General features: G+C 44.6%; 1 protein-coding gene across 3 annotated transcripts in view; it reads right to left on the bottom strand.

The window, feature by feature from the left end:
- RGN (regucalcin) overlaps positions 1–10,916 on the bottom strand; it is a 22,255-nt gene extending 11,339 nt beyond the window's left edge. The window contains exons 1-5 of one of the 3 annotated variants that reach the window (XM_088458772.1): positions 10,534–10,581; positions 9,557–9,723; positions 6,738–6,920; positions 4,159–4,374; positions 491–622 (exon numbers count right to left, since the gene is read on the bottom strand). In XM_088458772.1, coding sequence (XP_088314898.1) covers positions 491–622; positions 4,159–4,374; positions 6,738–6,920; positions 9,557–9,723; positions 10,534–10,550 — 715 coding nt within the window. In that variant the 5' untranslated portion in view covers positions 10,551–10,581. The other 2 variants (XM_088458787.1, XM_088458781.1) reach the window with 2 other exon arrangements.
- Positions 10,917–23,514: the final 12,598 nt, after the last annotated feature.

A 23,514-nucleotide genomic window follows, 5' to 3' on the forward strand; every position in this document is an offset into this window, starting at 1 on the left:
CTCCATCCCCAGTAGCTCTACCCACAGTTCCTGAACCTATTTTTTCAGAAAAATAGCCCTGATTAGGTATGTGTGTATACTGTGAAATACCATTTTTATACAGTAACTATTGAACAATAAACTGTGAGAATAGTAGTTTATTTTAAATGTGGTGAAATAATGAATTAGGTGAAGTTTTATAAACAAAAATGTGGGAATGTTAACAAGACTATTTAGGAAAAATGTATAAAGATAGCATAATAATGCCATCAAATTCTCCTGTAACACATGATATATACTGTATATTGTGGTTAATAATGCTCCATTATAATATATAATTTTTGTTGCTTTTAATATATTATTGGTATTACTGGAGGTGACACTGACTCACTTCCCCCAACAGGGATCCCTGAAGGTCAAATCAGGAAATGGCTGGAGACATATTCCTTAAGTAGCAATGCAAAATGTAAATCGATTTTAAATAAAAATTCATATTGATTATATATCATACCAGCCTCAGGGTCTATACGGATCACCCTTCCACCATTATAACAAGCGACCCAAAGTTTCCCCTCTGCATCTATGCACATGCCATCAGGGATTCCTTCATCTGGCTGCAACTCATAGACATGACGGCGGTTCGCTGGGGGATAAACAGAAATTGTAATCAATATCATCTAGCTGTGATGAGAAGGAATGTAATGCATATGTACAGTGTACTTTGTTTTTCAGTATCTTTAATATTCCTGTTGCATCTGCCCCTGTTACTTGCAATGGAGACAAATTTGCTACCTATGCAGAGTTGGTCACCTCCCTAAATTGTTGCAAATGCTGAATATTTTATTCCTCTAATCGCATTTTACATTTGCGTATAACTCTGAATGAGATCCTCAGTGCGCATTACTATGGCTGAGCAAGTCACAGCTCATCTAACTACCCGTCACTGGCCTGATCTGTTCCCGCACTACTGACTGTTTACTAACGGACCATCTGTTGCTGATAGAGATGTGCACGGACCCTCGTGTTTTGGTTCTAATTTATCATGGTGTTTCAGTTTGGTAAAACCACCCTCAAGTGTTTTGGTTTGGATTCAGTGTGATTTTGGATTCCTTAAAAATCGAAGAAAAATTAATAAATGTTGATCATAATAAAAATTAAAAAAAATTATAAAACAGCTAAAATCATGTCATTTGGACGTGTTTACATGCACTCCAAAACCTGAGTTCGGTTTTTAAATCAGAGTTTCAAACTGTCTGCAGAAATTAACTGGGGCAGCGTTCACTCCCAAAGAGATTCTGAAATAGGACTCGATTCAACTAGAGATGAGCGGTTCGGATTCTGTAGAATTCGAACCGCTCCGAACATAGGGTATCCGTGGAATCCGAGCCGCTCCGAACATAGGGGATCAGAGTCCACCCGATCCCTGTTCAGGTGTTCCCCGCCTGACTCGGATCCCTTTTCGGGGCCGAACGGCGGCCGCCTGATGTCGGATTCTCGCTAGAGAATCCGACATCAGGGCTCCTCGAGTGTAGAGCAGACCGCAGTGATAGCGGTCTGCCCTACACAGAACAAACACACAGCCGCCAGCGGCAGGTGTGTGTTTGTTACAGCAGCCAATGAGAGTCACACAGACTCTCATTGGCTGCTGCACGGAGGGAGCTGGCTGGAGCTCACTCATGAGCTCAGTCTTCCGGCTCCCTCCTCGTCGCGTGGCAGCAGAGTGGACGGCGGCTGGAGCGGGGATACAGGTAATTTTTTTTTAATGTGTGTATGGGGGCCTGCTAATGGAGGGGCCTACTACAAGGGGCCTGCTACTGGGGGGACATACTACTGGGGGCCTGCTAATGGGGGCATACTACTGGGGGGCATACTACTGGGGGCCTGCTTATGGGGGCATTCTACTGGGTGTCAGCTAATGGGGGGCATACTACTGGGGGGGGCATACTACTGGGGGCCAGCTAATGGGGGGCCTGCTTATGGGGGCATACTACTACTGGGGGCACTGCATAGGGGCCACCACTGCTGGGGGCATTGTGTAAGGGGCATTACTACTGTGGGCTTTGTGAATAAGGGTCACTACTGTGGGCATTGTGTAAAAGGGTCACTACTGTGGGCATTGTGTAAAAGGGGCACTACTGTGGGCATTGTGTAAAAGGGTCACTACTGTGGGCATTGTGTAAAAGGGTCACTACTGTGGGCATTGTGTAAAAGGGTCACTACTGTGGGCATTGTGTAAAAGGGTCACTACTGTGGGCATTGTGTAAAAGGGTCACTACTACTGTGTGTCGTAACATAAATAAGAGACACTACTTTATGGTGTAATGTGAATCAGGGGCACTATGTGTGGTGTAATGTGAATAAGATTGTGCACTGTGACTCCTAGGGCCGTAGCCCACTTTGTAAACAAGTACTGTGATTCTGCTGGCCGTACCCCAGTGGATGGGTGCACTACTTTTCATTTCTGCCACTGCTGTGTGGCAATGTGTCATAGATGTGCTTTAAATTGTGGTGTCTGTGCCGCTGCTTTGTCGCTTGGTAACCAGTCAGCTCACTGCAACCTTTGGCCAATAATGTTGAAAACAATATTATAAGCTGTGAGGTGTTCTAAATTGACTGGAATGTTATTGAGGTTAATAATACTCTAGGAAGAAAAAAAAAACAATTTATGTGATTTTAGCTTTGTCAATTTTTGTAAAAAAAATCCAAATCCAAATCCAAAGCCAGTCATCGCAGTTTGGCAAATCCAAAGACGGATGACGAATTAGAACCAAATCCGTCAAAAATGTTCCGGCGCACATCCCTAGATTCAACTCAGAACCCCTAAATTTGGGTTTGTTCATATTTTAGAAAAACTGAACCTCAGAACTCTAGTTACTGACAACTCTAATTTAGATGATACCTTGGCCTTTGGCCTGTATTCCATATCCAACCCTGTGCAGGGATTAATGACCCTTTTACTGAACGGGTAACCTTGTCCCATTGCCTCCTGGTCTATGCATTGTAAGCTAGAAGGGTTAGATGCTCATTAAACACGGTGTCCCAGTAGGTGAGCAAGTACCAACTACATGCAGCAGGAAAGTTAACATGGAATATAAGGATTACATATAGAAGTATGACACTATAGTCTAATATCTTATGAAAATCTGCTAGGTACTAATTGGAAATATTATTTGACATTTACAGAAACTGGATCTCTTATTTATAAGTGTACGGTGTGCCAATGTTATGGCTAATGAGAGATTATCAGTAAACTGTGCATGCATTGCACTGCGCAGGCACTAAAACCCATGTACGATCTAGCACGCATCGCTTACCTACACCCAGGGTGATTGACAGGAAAACAGCATTTGGAAGATGTAACAGATGAGTTGTGAAAAAAAACTCTGAATCATGCCATGCTTGCCGGCGGTGGTGTGTTTGTTTTAGCAGCCAATAAGAGTCAGACACTCTTATTGGCTGCTGTATCCAGAGCTGGAGCTCACTCATGAGCTCCTCCTTCCAGCTCCCACAGTGAGTGAAGGGAGAGACGTCTTGATGTCTCTCCCATAGTGCCAAGCGGGATGGGAGGACCGGACAGCAGAGGGCTCAGGAGCGCGGATTCTGGTAAGTATAATTATGTCTGTCTGTGTGTGTCTTATGTGTAAGAGGCACTACTACTGGGGACACTGCATAATTTGCACTACAACAGGGGGCATTGCATAAGGGGCACTACAACCAGGAACATTACTACTAGGGGCATATGGAATAGGAAGGAATGTTCCCAAAGTGACGAGAAACTGTGGTGTGTCATGTTGACATGCCCCCACGTTTCAGTGACCACGCCCCTTGTGGCATGTGGCCACACCAACTATTTTGGCACGCGCACATAGTGGGGGGAAAAAAGGCTCGTTTTTTTCATCTTGCCCTGGTCTCCAAATACCCTAGTTATGACACTGGCTGTGTGTGTGTGTTTTTTTTTTTTTTTTATATTTCATCAGTGAACAAAACGTTTGGCTGGTGCCATGGGTGAAAATCCCTATGGTCAATGTAGCCCTGAGTAACCTAGTTAGGAACATGCATTCTCTTTTCCCTGTGTTCTTACTTTAATAATGCACATTTCTAAACTTCAAAAGCACAATATACAATTCGACAATGACTAATTAGCAAACACACTACAAAGAAAGTTAAAAATAGACTTACAAGTTTTTCCTGTTTTCACATCATAATCTAGTGCATCAACTGCATAAGAGAGACTGTCTATGTAGAAGAGGGTTTTGTGATCTAAAGACCAATCTAAACCATTAGAGATATCCACCATGTCGAAGTGTTTCACCACAGAGTGATCTGGATACAAGGTGAATAATGAACCCTGGTTCCTCTCCACAACCGCAGGGCGGATTTCCTGAGACATGGTACCTATGAGTAATCAACACAAATCAACCCTATGAATACAATTACTTCAAAAAGTAGTCTGTAATATATATATTTTAATAACTGCACTCTTAAAACATCCTCACTAATTTCAACATTATACTGTTTCTTAATGTATAGAAGATCCGTAGGTCCGGCACTCCTATTAACTAAATACTTGATCCGGTACCCTCACAAAAATGATAATCCAGCAGAGAAAGATGAGACACTCGGACACAATAAATAACACTAGTCAGATGTAATTATCAACGTTTCAGTTATCCTGAAGACAGTTAATACAACTGAATTGTTTATAAGTACATATGACTAGTGTCATGTATTGTGTCCGAGTGCTGCACCTTTATTTGATATTTATATAGATATACACACTCAAAAACAGGATATTGTTGAAATTATTGAAAATGTTTTCAGAGTGCAGTAATTAAAATATTTGAAGGTAATTTTACTGAAAATGTTAGTAGTGTATCTAATTTATTAGTGTATCTAATTTATTAGTGTATCTTGGGGGTATTTATTAAAGTGTGGGTTTTTAGAAGTGAAGATGTTGCCCATAGCAACCAGATTTTAGCTATTGTCCTCTAGAAGGTGCTAGATAAATGTTAAGTAGAAGCTGATTGGTTGCTATGGACAACATCAACTTCTAAAAACCCACACTTTAGTAAATATACCCTTGGGGTGCCCTACTTCATTGAACGAGGAATTTTGTTAAGAAATCAATTAAAGATATGGTCCTGAAGTCAACCGAATAAATAGAATGATGTCACCAAAAACTATATATGTCAAAGGGACCAGTGTGTGCGTGTGTTCAATATATCATAAGCAAAGGCCAGAAAAGCATACTTTTTAAATTCAAAGGCCCTCATTCAGAGCCGTACGCTCTGAGCAGAGCGCACGCTCTGAATGAGGGCCGGGCTCCATTTTCATGGAGCGTCCTCCTGGACGCTCGTATAGCTGTGGGTCACCACCCACAGGCTATACGAGCGTGCATTTTGATGGCCGCGATGGTCGTGACCATCGCGACCATCGAAATTGCGAGCCGGAGCCTGCGGTTGAGGTTTTCAACCGCAAGCTCCGGAGTGATTTTGGCTCTATCAGAGCCAAAATCACTCCCACTGACATCACTAGTGATGTCAGTGGGCCGGCTTCTGACGGGAGGCGTTCCCGTGGGAACGCCCCCGTCAGGGAGGCACGCCCCCGGCACGCCCACCAAAGGGGGCGTGCTGTCAATCAACATTGACAGCACGCCCCCTTTGATCGGACACAACGAGCGAAGGAAAGTCCTTCGCTCGTCGTGTCTGGCGCATGCGCACGACGGAGCTCCCTCCGTCGTGCGCATGCTCAGTGCAGACCATCGACCCACTTGCGAGCGGACAGCCGCTCGCGAGTGGGTCTGAATCAGGCCCAAAGTTGATCATTTGAAAGCTATAAACATGTGTGTACTTAAAAATGTTTTTATGTATCTTGGTTTTTTGGCTTTTATCCAATAAGGATATTTTCTCTAGATGTACCTGGAATATACCCACAAATAATAATAACACCCAAAAAAGGGCAAGGCCAATAGCGTAGTATTTTAGGATTCAATTAATATTCTATAACATAGGTTCACAAACTCGGTCCACATTTTCCAGGTCACCCAGCAGGTGCACAATTGTATTAATTTATCACTGACACATTTTAAAAGATTCACAGGTGGAGCTAATTATTTCACTTGTGATTCTGTGAGGAGACCTGGAAAACATGCACTGTTTGGGGTCCTGAGGAATGAGTTTGAGAAGCTATGTTCTATAACATCCAAACAATATATGCATACTTATTATATCAAGACTTATCTGGGTTTCTTTTAGTTCCACTGAATGGTGAAAACACTCTAAACCAGTCCTCCTTGGTAATATTTTAAAACAGACTAACACTGGTTGTAATCATGTACAAGTGTAGTCCATCAAACTTGCTGCACCTGGGCCTGAATGAGTTCTCCCAGCTGAAGTTTTGTTTCCAAGGTTCCAACAAGACTGAGACAGAGCAGACAAACAACGTGTTTTGTCATTTCCACCTTCCTCAGGGATGTTGGAAATGACAAAACAAGTTGGGTGGCCATATATTCAGTTTCATAGATTGTAACATTAGTTTAAATAGTGCACACCCCGATGGACCAGGTTTATGACTAAAATTTGATAGGAGGCTTGAAAAATGTATTGAATTGATGTTATTTTACATTTCATGGTGTAGTTGACCCAATAAATATTACATTATGTGCTACTATAGATCGCAAAATGTTTTGTCTTTAGAGTAGATAAGTTTGTTCAAAACTCTGCCACCTCTGTTCTAGGGAATATGAAGGCACGCTGCACCTGCCAAAAATCTTCCTTCCGGGTCAACTTTGCCATCATTAAATCGATTGTTAGGTTTATCTTCATCAACTTGAGCAAGTGGGGTTATGGACTGATCTTCCCAATTCAGAGCTGCAAATGTGGTGCCTGTGGCAACAACATAGCCACCCGACTTCCGAAGTGCAACAGAGCCAACGGGGTTTTCTGCAGATAGGAGACAAAACAGATTACTCCCTCTTCAAGAGAATCATCTACTCACAATTATTTCTCTTATTGCTATCACCAGAATTTAGTTCCCCAGGGCTAGGTCACAACCATCTGGCTTTTTTTTTTTTAAATAGAAATAAATAAAATACATGAAAAGCATATTAACATCACATTTCTCATGCGTTAGCACACTAGTAGTACAATATAGTATGGCAAAATTTAGATCATTTTGAAACCGATCTCCACACCATTAGACCACCACTACATGCCCCTTGTGCCAATCAGACAACCCCTATGCCATTAGCCGACCCCCTCCTGCCCAACAGATCACCCCCACATGCCTCCAAGTGCCTATTAGACCTACTCTGCAGCTAGGAGCCCTCCCCGCAGCCTCTGATGGCAGGCAGAACATCTTAGTTGCTGTAGAGATCATCTTTATCCCAGTCCCTGGAATAAATTCCCCTGTGTGGGAGCAATCAGGACAAAGATTTTTATGACAATGTGTCAACAGACGCATTTACAATATGAGTTGGGTGGTCAGTTTCATAGATTCCAACATTAGCTTCCTGGTTGCAAAAATGCGATAGATTTCACTAGTTTGTAAACGAAAAGTAAATTTGTGCATTAGATGTGCAACATTACTATTGTATAATCTCCTTTTTCAGGCAACCTGCAGTACACTGGACACATACGCTTACACAGGAGCAAAACTGCAACAATCTCAATGAATTGTACTCTGCATTCCACCGCTGGGTCAGAAAGAGAACTAAATCACATAAAAGAATGAAACTGAACACAACTAAAAGATAAAAAAGTGGACTACGAAAAACCCTATCATGTCAGGGCACCAAATAATCAGCAACCAAAACCCTGTGTTTAACATGTATTTAATGTTTTAGGCGTGCTTTTTGACCATTAAAAAAAAAAAAAACACATGCCAGTATGTGGTGTTATTTGGGCAGCCTTCTCTGTTCTATATTGCTAGAAATGGGAGAAGGTTGCACTGGACGACCCAAAAAGGTGCTGTGTAGGGTTCTTTTAATGGGTTGTAGTTGTTGTGGCTGCGGCATTTGCAGGACTGCTAACCCCAGATCTTGTGACCTACACATAACAGCTAATACTCTAATCTATCCCCAGACTGAACAGTGTTAAACCCAGGTGGCAGAGCCTTGACCAAGGGCACAGGGGCACTACCTAGTCTTGATAGAAAATGAAGTGAGGAGGATCCAGCCAGAGCAGCCAGTAAGGAGAGGCAAGCAATTCTAGTATTTGCCATATACCCTACTGGGACATGTCCCAGTGGGCCTCTGGCAAAATGGGGATGCAGATATCTTGGATTCCTCATGAATGATCTCTTCCCGGGAACCATCCACCTTCATTCTTTATGCAAATCAAAATGTTTACCAGACCTCATCTGACCCATCTCCTAGCTCTCTTAGAAAAGTGGCTCATGATCCGTGAAATGGGGGGATTGATTCAGGAATGTAAAAGATGTACACGGTGAGTAAATTGATGTTGCAGGGCCATTCATGGAGATTCATTGTTGCAAATATGTGGTTTGTAGTAAAATGGAGGTGCAGAAACTTAAGGAGCATCTGTAGATGTAGACATGGGGTCTAGGAGGCAAGGACAGATTGAAGGGGAAGTGTGTGTTGGCAGGGTCCCAAGCTTCATACTCCTGCTGAGACTTTGAAATATAAAGCAGTTACTAGAATGCTCTCTGTATTGTATAGTGGTCAATAGGTTGCTCTGTATGATGTGTTGGCCCCTATAATGTTCTCTGTATTAGTGTTCACTTGGATGCCTTGTTGATTGTATTGTATATCAGTCACTAGAATGCTCTGTGAATTCTATATTGGTCACTAGTATGATCTATATTTTGGCTATAGTTAGGCAGAGGCAATGTAATTGATTTTTATTTTTACACTGCTAGGGAAAAATGTATTTTAACACTGTATCTTTGTGTTTGATCTAAGTTAATTTGGTCCTGTCAACATGAGGCCACTTAAAATCAAAAAATGTCCAGGCTATTTTAAGTTTCCAATCCAATTAAATTTTTCTTTTTGCATATCTGCATCCAGGGCCGTAGCTAGGGTAGTGCGACCTGTGCCATGGCACAGAAGTGCAGGGGGCGCTGTTTGGGCCTGTCAATTTTCTGTTTATTATCATTCTCACTTGTAGCTTCCTCTTATTTTATCCCCAGCATCTCCTGGCCTCCCATATCTCTTCCCTGGCCCTTCCCCATGAGGCCATGGCCCTTTTTCGGGTGTGTTATCTCCCTATCTAAAAAATGGGGGGCTCTTTCTGGCACAGGGCACCAAAAAGTCTAGTTACGGCTCTGTCTGCATCCTATTCCTTATGTATGATCCTAAGTACAAGCAGACTGTCATTAGAAAATGAATAAAAAAAAACCTTGGAGCTGGGGTAATTGTTAATTTTATTTAATCTCCGAGGCACTGCAACATCTCCCACGGGAAAGGAATACTTTCAAGTTTGGTCACCTTTCATCCTAATTCTTTCATGTATAAACTTTGCACATATATAAATTTTGTTGTGATGACTACTAAATATCAAATCTGCAAGTCTGTGTTTTTTCATAATAGCAATTCACACTCGTATTGTATGCAACTCACCTAAAGATACGCTCTTTATTTTGTTAGTACTGGGCTTCCACTGGCAGACCTTCTGTCCTGTAATATCAACATACACTAACACTCCTGCTTTTTCCTCCCACACTGGAGACTCTCCAATCCTATACCGCTCAGTAACAACATATTCAATCTTGATGGAAGACATTGTTCTATGATAATGGAAACATTAATACAGTGATCATACAAGTACTGTAACACAAATAGCATTTTTTTATTTTAGTGTAAGTATAAATGACTTATGGCGGTATGTAGTTAAATGGTTGAGTGTCAAAATTGTTGACAGAATAATCTTGGCCGCATATTGCCGACAGGGTAGAAATGCTAATTAAAGTATTTTTGCAGTTTTTGCCTTATAACTGTAAACATGATGGTAAAGCATAATGTATACAGTTATAATGCCAATGCGGCATGACAAGGTTTTACTGTGCTACTGCATATAATTGTTCTATCTTAAATACATTTAGAGTAAGTGTTGGTGCACAAAAACACGTCTGTAAATCACATGATGAAGACATCAAAGGCTATTTTTTTTTAAAAAAGGTGATGAAACCATGTACATTAAATACAGGTACAGGTAGAACACCGCTTTAAATTAGTGAGGGTTATTCAACTGGCAGCAATTTGCCGTTTTTATGTTGCCGACTGCACCGATCAGTGCTAATTACAGTAACACATATTGCTGGATTTTCCTGCCCAACTCCGCAAGGAATAATCAGCGATGTTGGCGGACGCATGCTGTAGGAAAAATGGTTGAAATACCGGTAAAGCTAACTGAATACCTAGGTTTCGTAGCAACAGGAATCTGATCCAGATTTTAAGCAATTCCTTTATTAAATGAGTTTTAGCCAAAATACATAAATTTGACCACCTAAAAACAGATTAGCCCCCGGAAAAACAAACAAACAAAAACAAACATGTGATTCAGGTCACAATCAGAAAACTTCAACACGGTAACTCACAAGTACGTAACCTGCATAAGACCTGCTAATATATGGCTGATGGCAACCAATGATAGATAACGTACCAGAATTCCCTGCTGCTGTGTGTTTGGTTATTTTTTTTCCTTTCACAAATCAGGACATGCGATTCAGGAATGTCAAAAACAGCACATTCAGCTGCTCAGCAACAAATAAGCTTATCTGAATGCAATAATCCCACAAAATAAACGTTTGTCCTGAAACTAGAGTTATGAAGCTACAATTTTAGTCCACAGCCAGGTGTATAATTACATGATCTTTCACTACGAAGCAGAAATAAATCCAGTTTCTCCCTTCGACTAGGAACTTCCCCCTCTCAGTACATTTCCTGTCACACTTTGTGCAAGCAGAGCGGCCAAAGGAATTTATTGCACTGCAAACAAAAAAATATAACTTCAGCAGTGATCCAAGTACTCCACCTGTTGGAGTAATAGAGTAATCCACTAATGCACAATGATAGAAAGCCAACAGTCCCCTTTAGGGATCAATTAAACAAATGTGCTTTTAGCTTTAAAAACACCTTCATAAGTTATCCCATTACACCTCTATGCAGCAGTGTGTCAAATAAGGACATCTTTTTTTTTCTTCATTATTGTATCTGATATTTTCTAAAAGAAACTGCTCATGCCCTCTATACACACACATATATATATATATATATATATATATATATATATATATATATATACATACACACAGTATATAACTGAAATGTCCTTATCTCGCACTAGAAATGGAATTGAGGAACAGATCCACCTCCCAGTAGACCCTCTGTTAGCAGAATCCGCTGAAGATAAAATAAACACCTGTAGGGCGCTAAGAATCGATAATTTATTCTTTCAATATTAGAGAACATAGGGCCTGATTCAGAGTTGGGAATAGAGTAAGAAAAAGCAAGTAACTGTGTACCTTGGTGAAACCATGCTGCACTGCAGGTGGGGCAGATGTAGAATGTGCAGATATTTAGATTTTGGAGGGGGGGGGGTGTGTCCAAATTGACATCTAAATTGCAGTGTAATATTAAAGCTGTCCAGCATTTGTGGGCTACATGCAAAAGCAGCCAATATTTACCCTGCATGCAAAAAAAAAATGATGTATTTGCTCCCCTTGCATTGTAACATGGTTTGTCCAGATACAGTTACTTGATCTATCTTACTCTATCCCCAAAATCTGAATCAGGCCCACAGTCTATAAACCAATGAGCCAATAGATTTGAGAATAAACTTCAAAATGTTAACCAAAATTCTTTCAGTGTTCATTCTTTCTTCTAAAACCATCGACGGTATCTTATATGATGAATTGGAAATCCATGGGTTTCTGGAATGATATTCTCTCACCAAGTAAATCACCCGAAAGAAAGGATTTTACTGACCAGAGGGCTCTGTCACACTGGTGAATTAATGTGATCAGGCTGAACCAGCACAAACATAGGTTTTTCCTGGAACATTACAAGAGAACAAACTAAGGGGACAATTGGTATCTAATGACAAGCAGGTAATGTCCTCTTTTCCTATCTTTTGTGAATGGTATAGTATTTTCCACTATTTTTCAGCCTGTCGTTCAAATGATTAAAGTGGTCCATGAAGATGTTATTGCCAAACAGCAGCTTACTGTAATACTGTAGTAGTATATAGACAATATTTATATACACAGGTTTAGGCTAGGCAGTCTATAGATACTAGAGGGGTCCATAAGAGGGAAGGTTCCTAAACATTTCTCATTATTTCTTTGTACACTACTGGAACACAGAAACACCCCAGCTGGAGCAATGCTTTTAAGAAGGTATATACAGCTACATCCAGTTCAGGGCATTAAACCTAAATTACTATTAAGATATGTGTGTGTCTATTTTCTTTATCTGTGGGAATAAGGAAATTATAAAACCAGCGAGCAGGACAAACTACACAGCTAAAGCAGACAAAGTTTCCGACTGCTAATCACGTCTGGGTTAGGATAACCTTTATGAAAGAGAAACAATAGGACATGATGTTACTACATGAAAGAACGTGACCTTCAGACACCTATCAATAGCAGAAGCCCTTTTCTTGTGCACATGCAAAACCTGTTTTATTCTTTTCCTGATGTGGTTTTTCTTGCTTTCTCTCTATATTTTTAATTAAGATTCTCAAAACCACCACCACTGATGAGACAAATTAAGGAACTACATTTAGTGCTATTTTTTAATTGCTCATAATGATGGTGGACTTGGTCCATAATTTGGCATCTCCAATCCAGTATGTCCAAGGATTTAAGAAGCATCAATCTGACAAAGCATCCTATTACATCATCAGAGTGTAGTCAGTTGCAGCACTTGTACAGTGTGTGAAGCACACGCTGCACATAACAGACATAAATGAGACGTGTAGAAATTACCTACTGAAATCTGTCACGGCTTCTCTCTGGTGGCTTGACTGCAACTCCACATAATAATTTAAGGCTTATATTAATGAAGGTCTATTAATATTTAACTCCAGTGGTTCATGCACCTTTGAGACATGTCAGACAAGCAGGATTAACAAAATATTCCTGGCTAATCATCCAGAAACCTTACTTCAGCATTTCCTGTTACAGTGGGACCTGTAATAGGGCAATGTGTAGCAACTGGATTTACTAGACTAGCATAAATCTATAACCAGATCCTTAATATTACCCTGATCGCCACAGCCAATTACTGTATGTAATAACAGGTTCAAGGTTTTGGATTCTGTGACACGAATCTCATCTTTAACCCTAGAACACAAAATAATGTTTTTATGTGAAGAGGAACGATAACTCAGGGACTAAATGGTCTTGAATTTTATACAAGGGATCCAATTTTTCATACATTAGTCATTGCAAATCAGATAAAGGTATAGATTTGCATGCAGAATACTATATCTATTTCTTATTGTAAGTTAAGTGCTCTGCGCTGCCTATATTCCTGGCCCCAGAGCAGACAGGCACTAGAACCCAGCATGTCTCCCCAGAGGTCTGACCTCCAACGTGCATTACTACACCTGTGCAGCTCCACTGCGCATATTTTATCCACTGATGTCCCTCATGATAGGACAAACCCTGAGACTCCCCAGCCTAACATAGCCATACAAGGCCCCCATAGGTTCCCTGTTACAGTGTGCCATCACCACTTACATAGAGGAGCATACCACTAGCTACATGAAGTGTAGGCTCCTCCTCAGTGACAGGAGCAGAGTGCTGCAGTGTCAAATTCTTCTGCAGCACACGGCTCCTGTCACAGAGGAGCAGACAGTGCTGACACAGGTCTACGGGTGTAATGCTGTCGGGATTTCTCGATAGGCCATGCCCCCTTTTAAGAGCCGTGCGAGGGGGGCAACAAGGTGATGACTGACTACAGCTACCTGCAGGTCTACCTGGTTAATAATAAACCAACACCCTGGTTAAGCCAATCTACTGTGTGGACTCCAATGCATTCTCAGTATGTTAGCCAAACTCTGCCAATGCTTATGCCCCAAGCAGAATATGTTGTATAACTTTTCTATGTGTGGTGTTAATGTCATGCTTGACTCACCCCACCAATGTGATTTCTGATTCAACAATTGGCTGCGTGTCCCTAGCCACTATTGTCTCTGTAAGTATTTGCCAAACATGCTCTTTATTGAAGTATCCAGCACTTACCTGACTGCAGCTTCTGCCATTGTTGGGGCTCTGCGTGTTGGTCTATAACTGGCAGACAACATGTCACACACTGAACATCATCAGCTTGGTACAGAGTAGCGCATATATAGATATCTCTTTTTTTTTTACTTCAAATTGCTCACATAAGCAAATGACGCAAGAAGCCCCAAGATGGCAAACTTGACTCTATACATTTTTAATGTAGAAATATGTGCAGAGTTTAAGGGGTCAATCCTATTAGGTGCGAGTTGCTATTTTTTCTTCTAATTCGCACAGCGAATTCAGTTTGCAATCCAATTAGCAACTTGCACTGAACCAATGAGACTGAAGTCACATTTTTCCATTCGCACCTCCCTGATGGTGGGAGATGAAAGCAAAAAAAAAATAAATGTTAAGGTTAATGTGCCGGTACACTGTGCTGTACCTCCTCCGACACCCCCTCCCCCTATGACTAATTAGGCAATTGGAAGTTTCCAATTAGCTTCATTATTCCAATAATTACATGTAATCTTTGGGAGTAAAATAAAAAGTCCTCAAATCACCCCCAAATCATTCGTTTAGGCACCCCAAATTTAAATTACAATTTTTTTTTAAATTGAAAAACAATTTTGTTTTCAATCATTTTTGTTGAAATTTTTCAAGGTGCCCTCAAAGTACCTTTTTTACTTTCCTTTTTTGCATATTTTGTTTCATTCGTTTGAAATGAAATGAAAAACGTTGGCTAATTTGTGCTTTATTTTAAATGCAAAAAAAAATTATAAAAAGCAATTTGACACCATTTAAAAACCTACAGTACCTTCCTAATGCCCACAAACAGCCTTCTATACGGTCCTGCTAACAAAATTATCAAATTTGGGGGGTCCAGTATGGTCTCCCCACGTTTTTATATACTTCTTTCACATCTCATTTGGCTGTCAATTCACACCCCTCCACTGCGAGTACCGCAAATAGGCATATTTAATTGGTTTGGAGAGTTCTCGGGAGCGCGCATTAGTCCGAAGTCTGCAAGTTTCAAGAAACAAACTAGCTACTCACCATTCGCACCCAATAGGATTAACACCCAAGTGTGAAAAAATAAAACTGTGAACTTAACATGTACGAAGGTTTGGGCATAATATCAGTCACGTTACCACCTTTGGCAGAAAGCACAGCCTCAGTCTAAAGCCATTGTCGGTTTTTCTTGCTTTAGGAATTTGTTTTTCCTAACTATTCCTCCTAGAACTCTGAGTTCTGACATTTTCAGTAATGCACAGGTCTGGGGCTGTGAAAACATGTTTTCTCCCCCTGCAAGTAATTCATGTGATGAGTTACATGTGCAAGATTGCTGAAATAACCAACCTTTATCAGCTTCAATTTCTATACACTTCCTATCTGTAAGCATGTGTTTATCATTTGCTAGCCTTCTTCTCCTGCATAGCAGTCAGTTATCTTTAAACAGAAGCACAAGGCACATTCACAGGTTTATTGTTTTTCAAATCTGAAATTTACCAAAAAGCTTTTACATGTATTTGTTCTAAATCTGTATATAGAAACAATGCACAGGTCACCTTTCTTATTTACTGCAATGGAACGTGGAAGACCTTGGTACAATAATCAGATTATTACATAGCCCCTGACACAGCTTGAAATAAGGACGTAAAACTGAGAAATGATGTGTTGGTGTAAGGACATACTATTTAATAGAATGATAATACCACGTCACTCATTCTTGTCTAAGCTATCTATGCGCATGTACACAAGAAAACATGGGACACTAGCCAAGGTAGCTAATGCATCACAATAATAGTATTGTTTAACAATATCTTCTCTCCAATGACAGTGATGTTACTAACACAAGCCCACTCAGCTCTCTACATTTTATGGGGGCCATACCACGTTCCCCTGTCACCGGAGGATCAGAGATATCCAACATGTTGGACAATCTTGATTCCCTGATTCTGACCTGAAAATGGACAGAACCTGTGAGTTGGGGATTTTTACCATGTTGAATTTACCAGATTTACAGGCGGACCACAGATCGATGTCCACCGATTGGAGTTGAGAGGAGGAGTTTTGTCATAACAAGTGCTGAGAACAGCATTGAAGTTAGCACTAGTGAGGGCTATAATAAAACAAAAATATGGGTACTTGTTAATTATGCAGAAGCCGGTTGACTTGCCCACCTTTCATTCCAGGGAGGATTCAGTTCATAAGTAACAGAATGTACAACATACTGTAGGAGGACATCTCTTCCTGTAACCAGCTGCAAGCCGGACACTTAGCCTGTGTATAGAATGATACTTCTGCAACATGATGCGACATTTTCCAAATGCTGTGGAGAGCTTCCGGGACATGGAAACTGCAAAATGGCCCATTAAAACAATTACATCACTGGCGGGGCATGCAGGATGGGACTGGTAGTTACACAACTGGTTTTGGTACTCGATAACTGAAATGACAGGTGGTCACAGTCCATGTCACCCACAGAATTAACAGGTACCAAAATATTTAATGAAACATAATGAAAGTATTTGCTTGAGCAAAGTAACACACATGTATACAAGAATTAGGTAAAAATACACATTTCACTGAATCTCTAAATTAAAAGTTAACAAAGCCTCTGCTGGTTTATGAAACAAAAATGACATTTCTGCATATTTTAATGTACAATTACCATTTACTGAATTTAGCAGGTTGGAAAATAAAGGTGGCACATGCAAAGGGTTGGACTCAAAGCCTGATTAACTTACTAGGCTTTATATCAAGTCAGGTGAAAACTGCTCAGTACTGTGAATGTTGTGACTACTATCAAGAACCCTGCGTTTCCCTGAGCAGCTGACAGACAACTGAATGTTACATTTATTAGGAAAATTAAAACCTTGAAGTTAAGAGCTGGAACATCTAGAAAGATCTGCTTGTAGACTGGTGAGATATGCACAACTCATCTCTCACTACAAAGGTCCTGCAGAAAGGTATAGTCAGCATCCGAGTAGTTGCCCTCGATACAATGTTACTTACATGAAAATGATTTGCATGAATTGCTGGCAGAAGAATACCTTTGCTGCAATCGTCTCACAGACGCAATGCCTGACATATGCAAAACAATGCTAAGAAACTGTTTGGAACAAAGTACTGTGGGCTACCTAAAGAATTTACTTTTTTTTTTAGCCACAACCACAAGAGATGTACCTGAAGAAAAGAACACCTCACCAGCTATTGGGGTTGGGACGGTGTGGCAGCCGATGGCAGAGGAAGTACTATCTGGCCGAAAGACCGAATGGATGCAAGCACACGGAAGACCACCTATTCTAAGCTAGAGTCCCGCATGAAAAAATATGAGATATGGTAAGAACTTACCCTTGTTATCTCTATTTCTACGAAGTCCATAGGGTTCCACAGGATACCTTGGGGTATAGGTGTGACGTCAGTCATCGGGCACCAAAGAGTTAAGCTTTCAGCCTCCCAGGATGCACTAGGTCCCCCTCCTATACCCCGCCCCTGAGCCAAGGCATCTCAGTTAGTTACCAAGCCATAGGCCGGAGGAGAAGGAAGAGAGAGAACAAAGATCTGGACACATACAAGAATCACATTCTCACCAGAGGGAGACGGAAAACCGGTGACCAGAGCAAAGCCCATCTGCAGCACAGGTGCGACAGGGCGGGAGTCCTGTGGAACCCTATGGACTTCGTAGAAATAGAGATAACAAGGGTAAGTTCTTACCATATCTCATATTTTCTACTTCAGGGTCCATAGGTTATCCACAGGATACCTTGGGGATGTCCCAAAGCAGTATCCTTTAAGGGTGGGGATGCTCCTGTGCAGAAAGGAGAATCCGCCGCCCGAAAGAAGCATCCTGAGAGGCGAAGGTGTCAAACCTGTAATACCTCACGAAGGTATGGACAGAGGACCACGTAGCAGCCTTGCAGATCTGGACTGCAGAGGCACCACGTCGAGCTGCCCACGAAGGACCCACAGACCTAGTGGAATGAGCCTTCACAGAAGGAGGAACCGGCAGGCCTTCATGAAGATAAGCTTCAGAAATAGCCATACGGATCCAGGCTGCCAAAGTTTGCTTTGAAGCAGGCCAACCCTTTTTACGGAAGCCATAGAGGACAAACAAAGCGTCCGACTTCCTAAACGAAGAAGTGCGGTCAACATAAGTCCTTAAGGCCCGCACAACATCCAAAGAGGCCTCACCCACGGAAAGACCCGGTGAGTTAAAGGCCGGAACAACGATTTCCTCGTTAACATGAAACTGGGAAACAACTTTGGGAAGAAACTCGGGCCGAGTGCGGAGCACTGCCCTGTTCCCATGAAAAACCAAGAAAGGGGGTCTACAAGAAAGAGCCCCTAACTCAGAAACACGTCTGGCCGAAGCAATAGCCAGAAGGAAAACAAACAGTCTTAGCTGTTAGCCATTTAAGATCCACTGAGCCCAGTGGTTCAAACGGCGGTCCTTGGAGAGCCCTCAGGACCACAGCCAAATCCCAAGGCGCCACAGGTGGAACAAAGGGCGGCTGAATGCGGACAACACCTTGCATAAAGGTGCGCACATCCGGGATTGTAGCAATCCTACGGTGAAACCAGACAGACAGGGCCGAAACCTGTACCTTCAAAGAAGCAAGGCGAAGCCCATGATCTAGTCCCGCTTGTAGGAAGGCGAGAATTCGAGACAGACGAAACTCCCGCGGTGCATAACCTCTCGGTCGACACCACTGGAAGAACGTATGCCACACGCGATGGTATATCCTCGCGGAAGACTGTTTCCGAGCTCGCAACATGGTACGCACCACAGAGCTGGAAAACCCCCGGGACCTCAGCATGGCCGTCTCAACAGCCACGCCGTCAAAGACAGCCGAGTCAGGTCCGGGTGAAGACAAGGACCCTGAGACAGAAGGTCCGGTCGTAGCGGCAACCGCAGAGGACTGACCACGGACAGACTCGGAAGGTCTGAGAACCAGTGCCGTCTGGGCCATGCGGGAGCTATCAACAGGAGCGTCCCTCCTTCCTGTTTGAATTTCCGGATTACCCGTGGAAGAAGGGAGACCGGAGCGAACAGGTATGCGAACCGGAACGTCCACCGGACGGACAGAGCATCCACCAGAGACGCCCCTTCGTCTCTTGCGCAAGACCCGTACACCGGCAACTTGTTGTTGTGCCGGGACGCCATGAGGTCGATCTCTGGAAGACCCCACCTGTCCACCAGCAGTTGAAAAACGTCCGGGTGCAGGGACCATTCCCCCGGATGAATGTCCTGGCGACTTAGAAAGTCCGCCTCCCAATTTAGCACTCCCGGGATGAAGACTGCTGATATGGCCGGAAGATTGCGCTCCGCCCAAACCAGGATCCGAGAGACCTCTACGAGAGCCGCCCGACTGCGGGTTCCTCCTTGCCTGTTTATGTAGGCCACGGTGGTAGCGTTGTCCGACTGGACCTGTACCGGGTGACCCTGGAGAAACCGATGTGCCTGCTGGAGAGCATTGAAGACCGCACGGATTTCCAAGATATTTATGGGAAGCTCCGCTTCTGTCGGCGTCCACCTGCCCTGGAACAAGTGTGGACCCAAAACCGCTCCCCAGCCCCGAAGACTGGCGTCCGTTGTCAACAGGACCCAATTTGGAACCCAGAACGGACGTCCCTTGTTGAGGTGGGTCGTCTGTAACCACCAAGCAAGGGACAGGCGAACTTCCGGGGTGAGCACAATCGTCTGGGACTTCAGAGACTGAGGCAGCCCGTTCCACTTGGACAGGATCAGGTGCTGCAGAGGTCTGGAGTGAAACTGGGCGTATTCCACCATGTCGAACACCGACACCATGGAGCCCAGTAACCTCATCGCCGAGTGTAGGGACACCCGGCGGCTGTGCAGACAACTGCGCACCCTTGACTGTAAAGCAGAGATCTTGTCCTCCGTCACGAAGATCCTTTGCTGTCCCGAGTCCAATAAGGCTCCAAGATGCAGAATCCTCCGAGACGGGATTAGAGTGGACTTCTGCCAGTTGATTAGCCAGCCGTGCCGTTGCAGCAGTGCAATGGTCAGGTCCAAGTGGCGTAACAGGAGCTCTGGAGATCCTGCCACCAATAACAGGTCGTCCAAGTACGGCAACATGCGGACTCCCTGCAGCCGCAGAGAAGCCGCCATGACCGCCATCACCTTGGTGAAAACCCGTGGTGCTGTCGCCAGGCCAAAAGGTAACGCCCGAAACTGGAAGTGGTCGCTTCGGATTGCAAACCTGAGGAACTGTTGATGGCGCAAAAGAATAGGGACATGCAGGTAAGTGTCCTGTATGTCCAATGACACCATGTAGTCCCCAGGTTCCAGCGCCAGAATGATGGACTCCATCCGAAACTTCGGTACCCGCAAAGACCTGTTGAGTGCTTTGAGGTTGAGAATCGGACGATACAACCCATTGGGTTTCTGTACCAAAAAAAGATTTGAATAGAAACCCTGGCCCCTCTGGGAGAATGGAACAGGCACTATAACTCCAGCCTGGAGCAGTGTGCAATACCTTCCGCAGCTCCGTAGCCTTGTTCCGGTCTGATGGTAGACCCGTGGTGAAGAATCGAGCCGGGGGTCTGTGCCGGAAGGAGAGGGCGTACCCGTGGGAGTCCACCTCCAGAACCCAAGTGTCTGTCGTAGTGGTCGACCAACACTGGGCGAACTGCAGCAGGCGGCCTCCCACCCTGGGATCCCCCAAAGGGAGGCCCGGACCGTCAGGCCGCAGGCTTGTCATCTGGCTTGGGGGCCGGACGTCTGGTACTCCATGTCTGCTTCCGGGGCTTGACCGATTTCTTAGGGCCAGCCTGTCGAGGAAACGACTGTGGTTTGGGACTGCTCTGGGCCCTAGATGACCGAAAGGACGATGGTCCAGAACCAGAAGGAGCAGCGGCCGACGGGGAGACAAGCCGATTTGGCTGCCGCCAGCGTGGCCACAATCTTATCCAGATCCGGACCGAAGAGAACTTCTCCGGTAAACGGCAACGCCTCCAGACCCTTTTTGGAATCTGCGTCCGCCTTCCAGGATCGCAGCCACAAGGTGCGACGAGCAGCTACCGCTGCTGAAGAAATCCTAGACACCAGAGAACTAATGTCTAGGGCCGCCTTGTTGATGTAGGTGGCCGAATCACGGAGATTGCCAATCAACTCTGCCTGTTCGGCCGGACAGTCGGAATCAAAAGAGCCTCTAATGAATCCGCCCAGCGCTCCATCGCTCTGGAAACCCAGCAAATGGCCATAGCCGGCCGTGCTGCCCCCCCCGCAAGGGAATAAGCGGACTTCAGGCAGATCTCCACCTTGCGGTCCGTAGCATCCTTAAGGGAGGACATGGATGGCATCGGCAATGTGGCACTATGGACAAGACGGGTCACGTGAGAATCCACCTGTGGTGGGGATTCCCACTTTGCATAATAATTATCCGCGAACGGATAAGCCACCGCCAGGCGTCTCTGCGGCTGGTATCTTTTGCCAGGCTGTTTCCACGCCTCCTCTAAATGGTCCACCAACTGACCCGAAAGAGGAAAGACTGTGGCATCGCCCTTCACATCTTTGAAAAAGGCATACTTAGATTTAGCCGCTGGGGGAACTTCGTCCCCAATCACCAAGGCTGTGCGGACCGCCCGAATAAGTCCAGGAATATATACTTTGGACTTAGCATCAGCGTCCTTAGCATGGAGAGGTTCCTGATCGTAAGGATCCAGAATCTCCCCATCATCAGACATCCCCTCGTCATCCTCATAAGGAGCCGACAGATGCCACCGGCCGTTTATGCGGCCGCATCACAGACTCCCCTTGCAACACATCCGACAAGTGCTGTACAGAACTCGTCAGGGAGTTAACCCACGCTGGCTCCTGAGAAACCGGGAGCGGGGAAATAGGGAGACTGTGGGGTACCACCAATTGTCGTGGGAAACCCTGCATGGGTGACGACACCACTGACTGCTGGGACAAACCCATCGGTGTAAATGCGGGCTGCGGAGCTAACTGGCCCACTAAGGCTGTAAGCGCTTGAGCGAAACAAGCCCAGGGCGGCTCCTGTACCGGTGCAGTAACCGTAAGAGGCCGCGCCATAGACAAACACTGCCGGCAGAGGCCCTCCGCGCTACCCTACCCCTCCGCTAACGGTACTTTACACGTAGTACACTATAGCCGGAGGGGAAAATCACTTTCAGACATGATGGCACCACGTATGTGACCCCTCTCACCAATTATATATTTAAGAGGCGAGAGACCACCCTGCAGCACCGCACCGCAAGGGCTTAGCAGAAAAAACAGGGACAGTATAAAGCTGACAGTTTAGAAAAAAAGTTACAGGCAGCAGCGCTAGCACAGTCACATACAATGCAGAGAAATAACAATTCCTGCACTAACAGCGCTGATCACTCAACTACACAGACACAGGGCCTGGTAGGACACAGTGCTGCATACACAGACCTGACCACAGCGGAGGAGAGGTATGCAGGGGGACCCAGACCACGATGCTTCCAATGCAGGCTTCCAGCAGCGTTCACCATGCTTCAGAAAAGATGGCCACCGAGGAGCAGAGAGAAGGCTGGCCTGGGGGAGGAGCGCTGACACAGGGCCAGTCAGCACAGTGCAGAGAGGGCTGTGTGCAGCGGGGGAGGCGCCGGCTGTGAGACAGGGAAGGCGCGCTCCCCTGGCATGCATTTAACCCCTGGGACGCCGCAGCGCTACCGCTCTGCTGCGGTCCGCTGTCCCAGGGGGTAGTGGAAGCGCAGGTTGGTCGCCTGGCTCCACGCTGCAGCCAGTCCCCAGGGAGCCCCCTGCCTGGGGACTTAGGACCATGTGATCAGCGGGGACCCCCCGCGGGACCCCGCTGCTTACCTCTGTCCCCCTTGAATCCGGCCATGGTCCGGAACATCTGGGGTCACCGCTAGCTGTGACCCCAGATGTCCACCAGCATCCCCGGATCAGTACCGGCGTTCTGGTACCGGCGGGGTGTAGGGAAGACAGCATGGACGTCAGGACTGACTGTCCATGCTGTTCATCCAGATGTGCAGCCACAGCTGCATGAAGAAAAAGCTTCAGGGGCTCTTCTAAGCCCCCCTCTAGCAGGTGCCTCCGACTACGGCCGGGCACCAAACGAAACTGAGATGCCTTGGCTCGGGGGCGGGGTATAGGAGGACCTAATGCATCCTGGGAGGCTGAAAGCTTAACTCTTTGGTGCCCGATGACTGACGTCACACCTATACCCCAAGGTATCCTGTGGATACCCTATGGACCCTGAAGTAGAAAGTTGGAAATAAATTGTTAAGCAAGAACAGAAACATTCTCATCTGGCGACAGAGAACTCTCTGAGCCTTTGCTCCCTGCAACATGTTCCCAAGGACTGACAG

Source organism: Taudactylus pleione, unplaced genomic scaffold (genome assembly GCF_031769625.1).
Source record: "Taudactylus pleione unplaced genomic scaffold, aTauple2 ptg000041l, whole genome shotgun sequence".
NCBI lineage: Eukaryota > Metazoa > Chordata > Amphibia > Anura > Myobatrachidae > Taudactylus > Taudactylus pleione.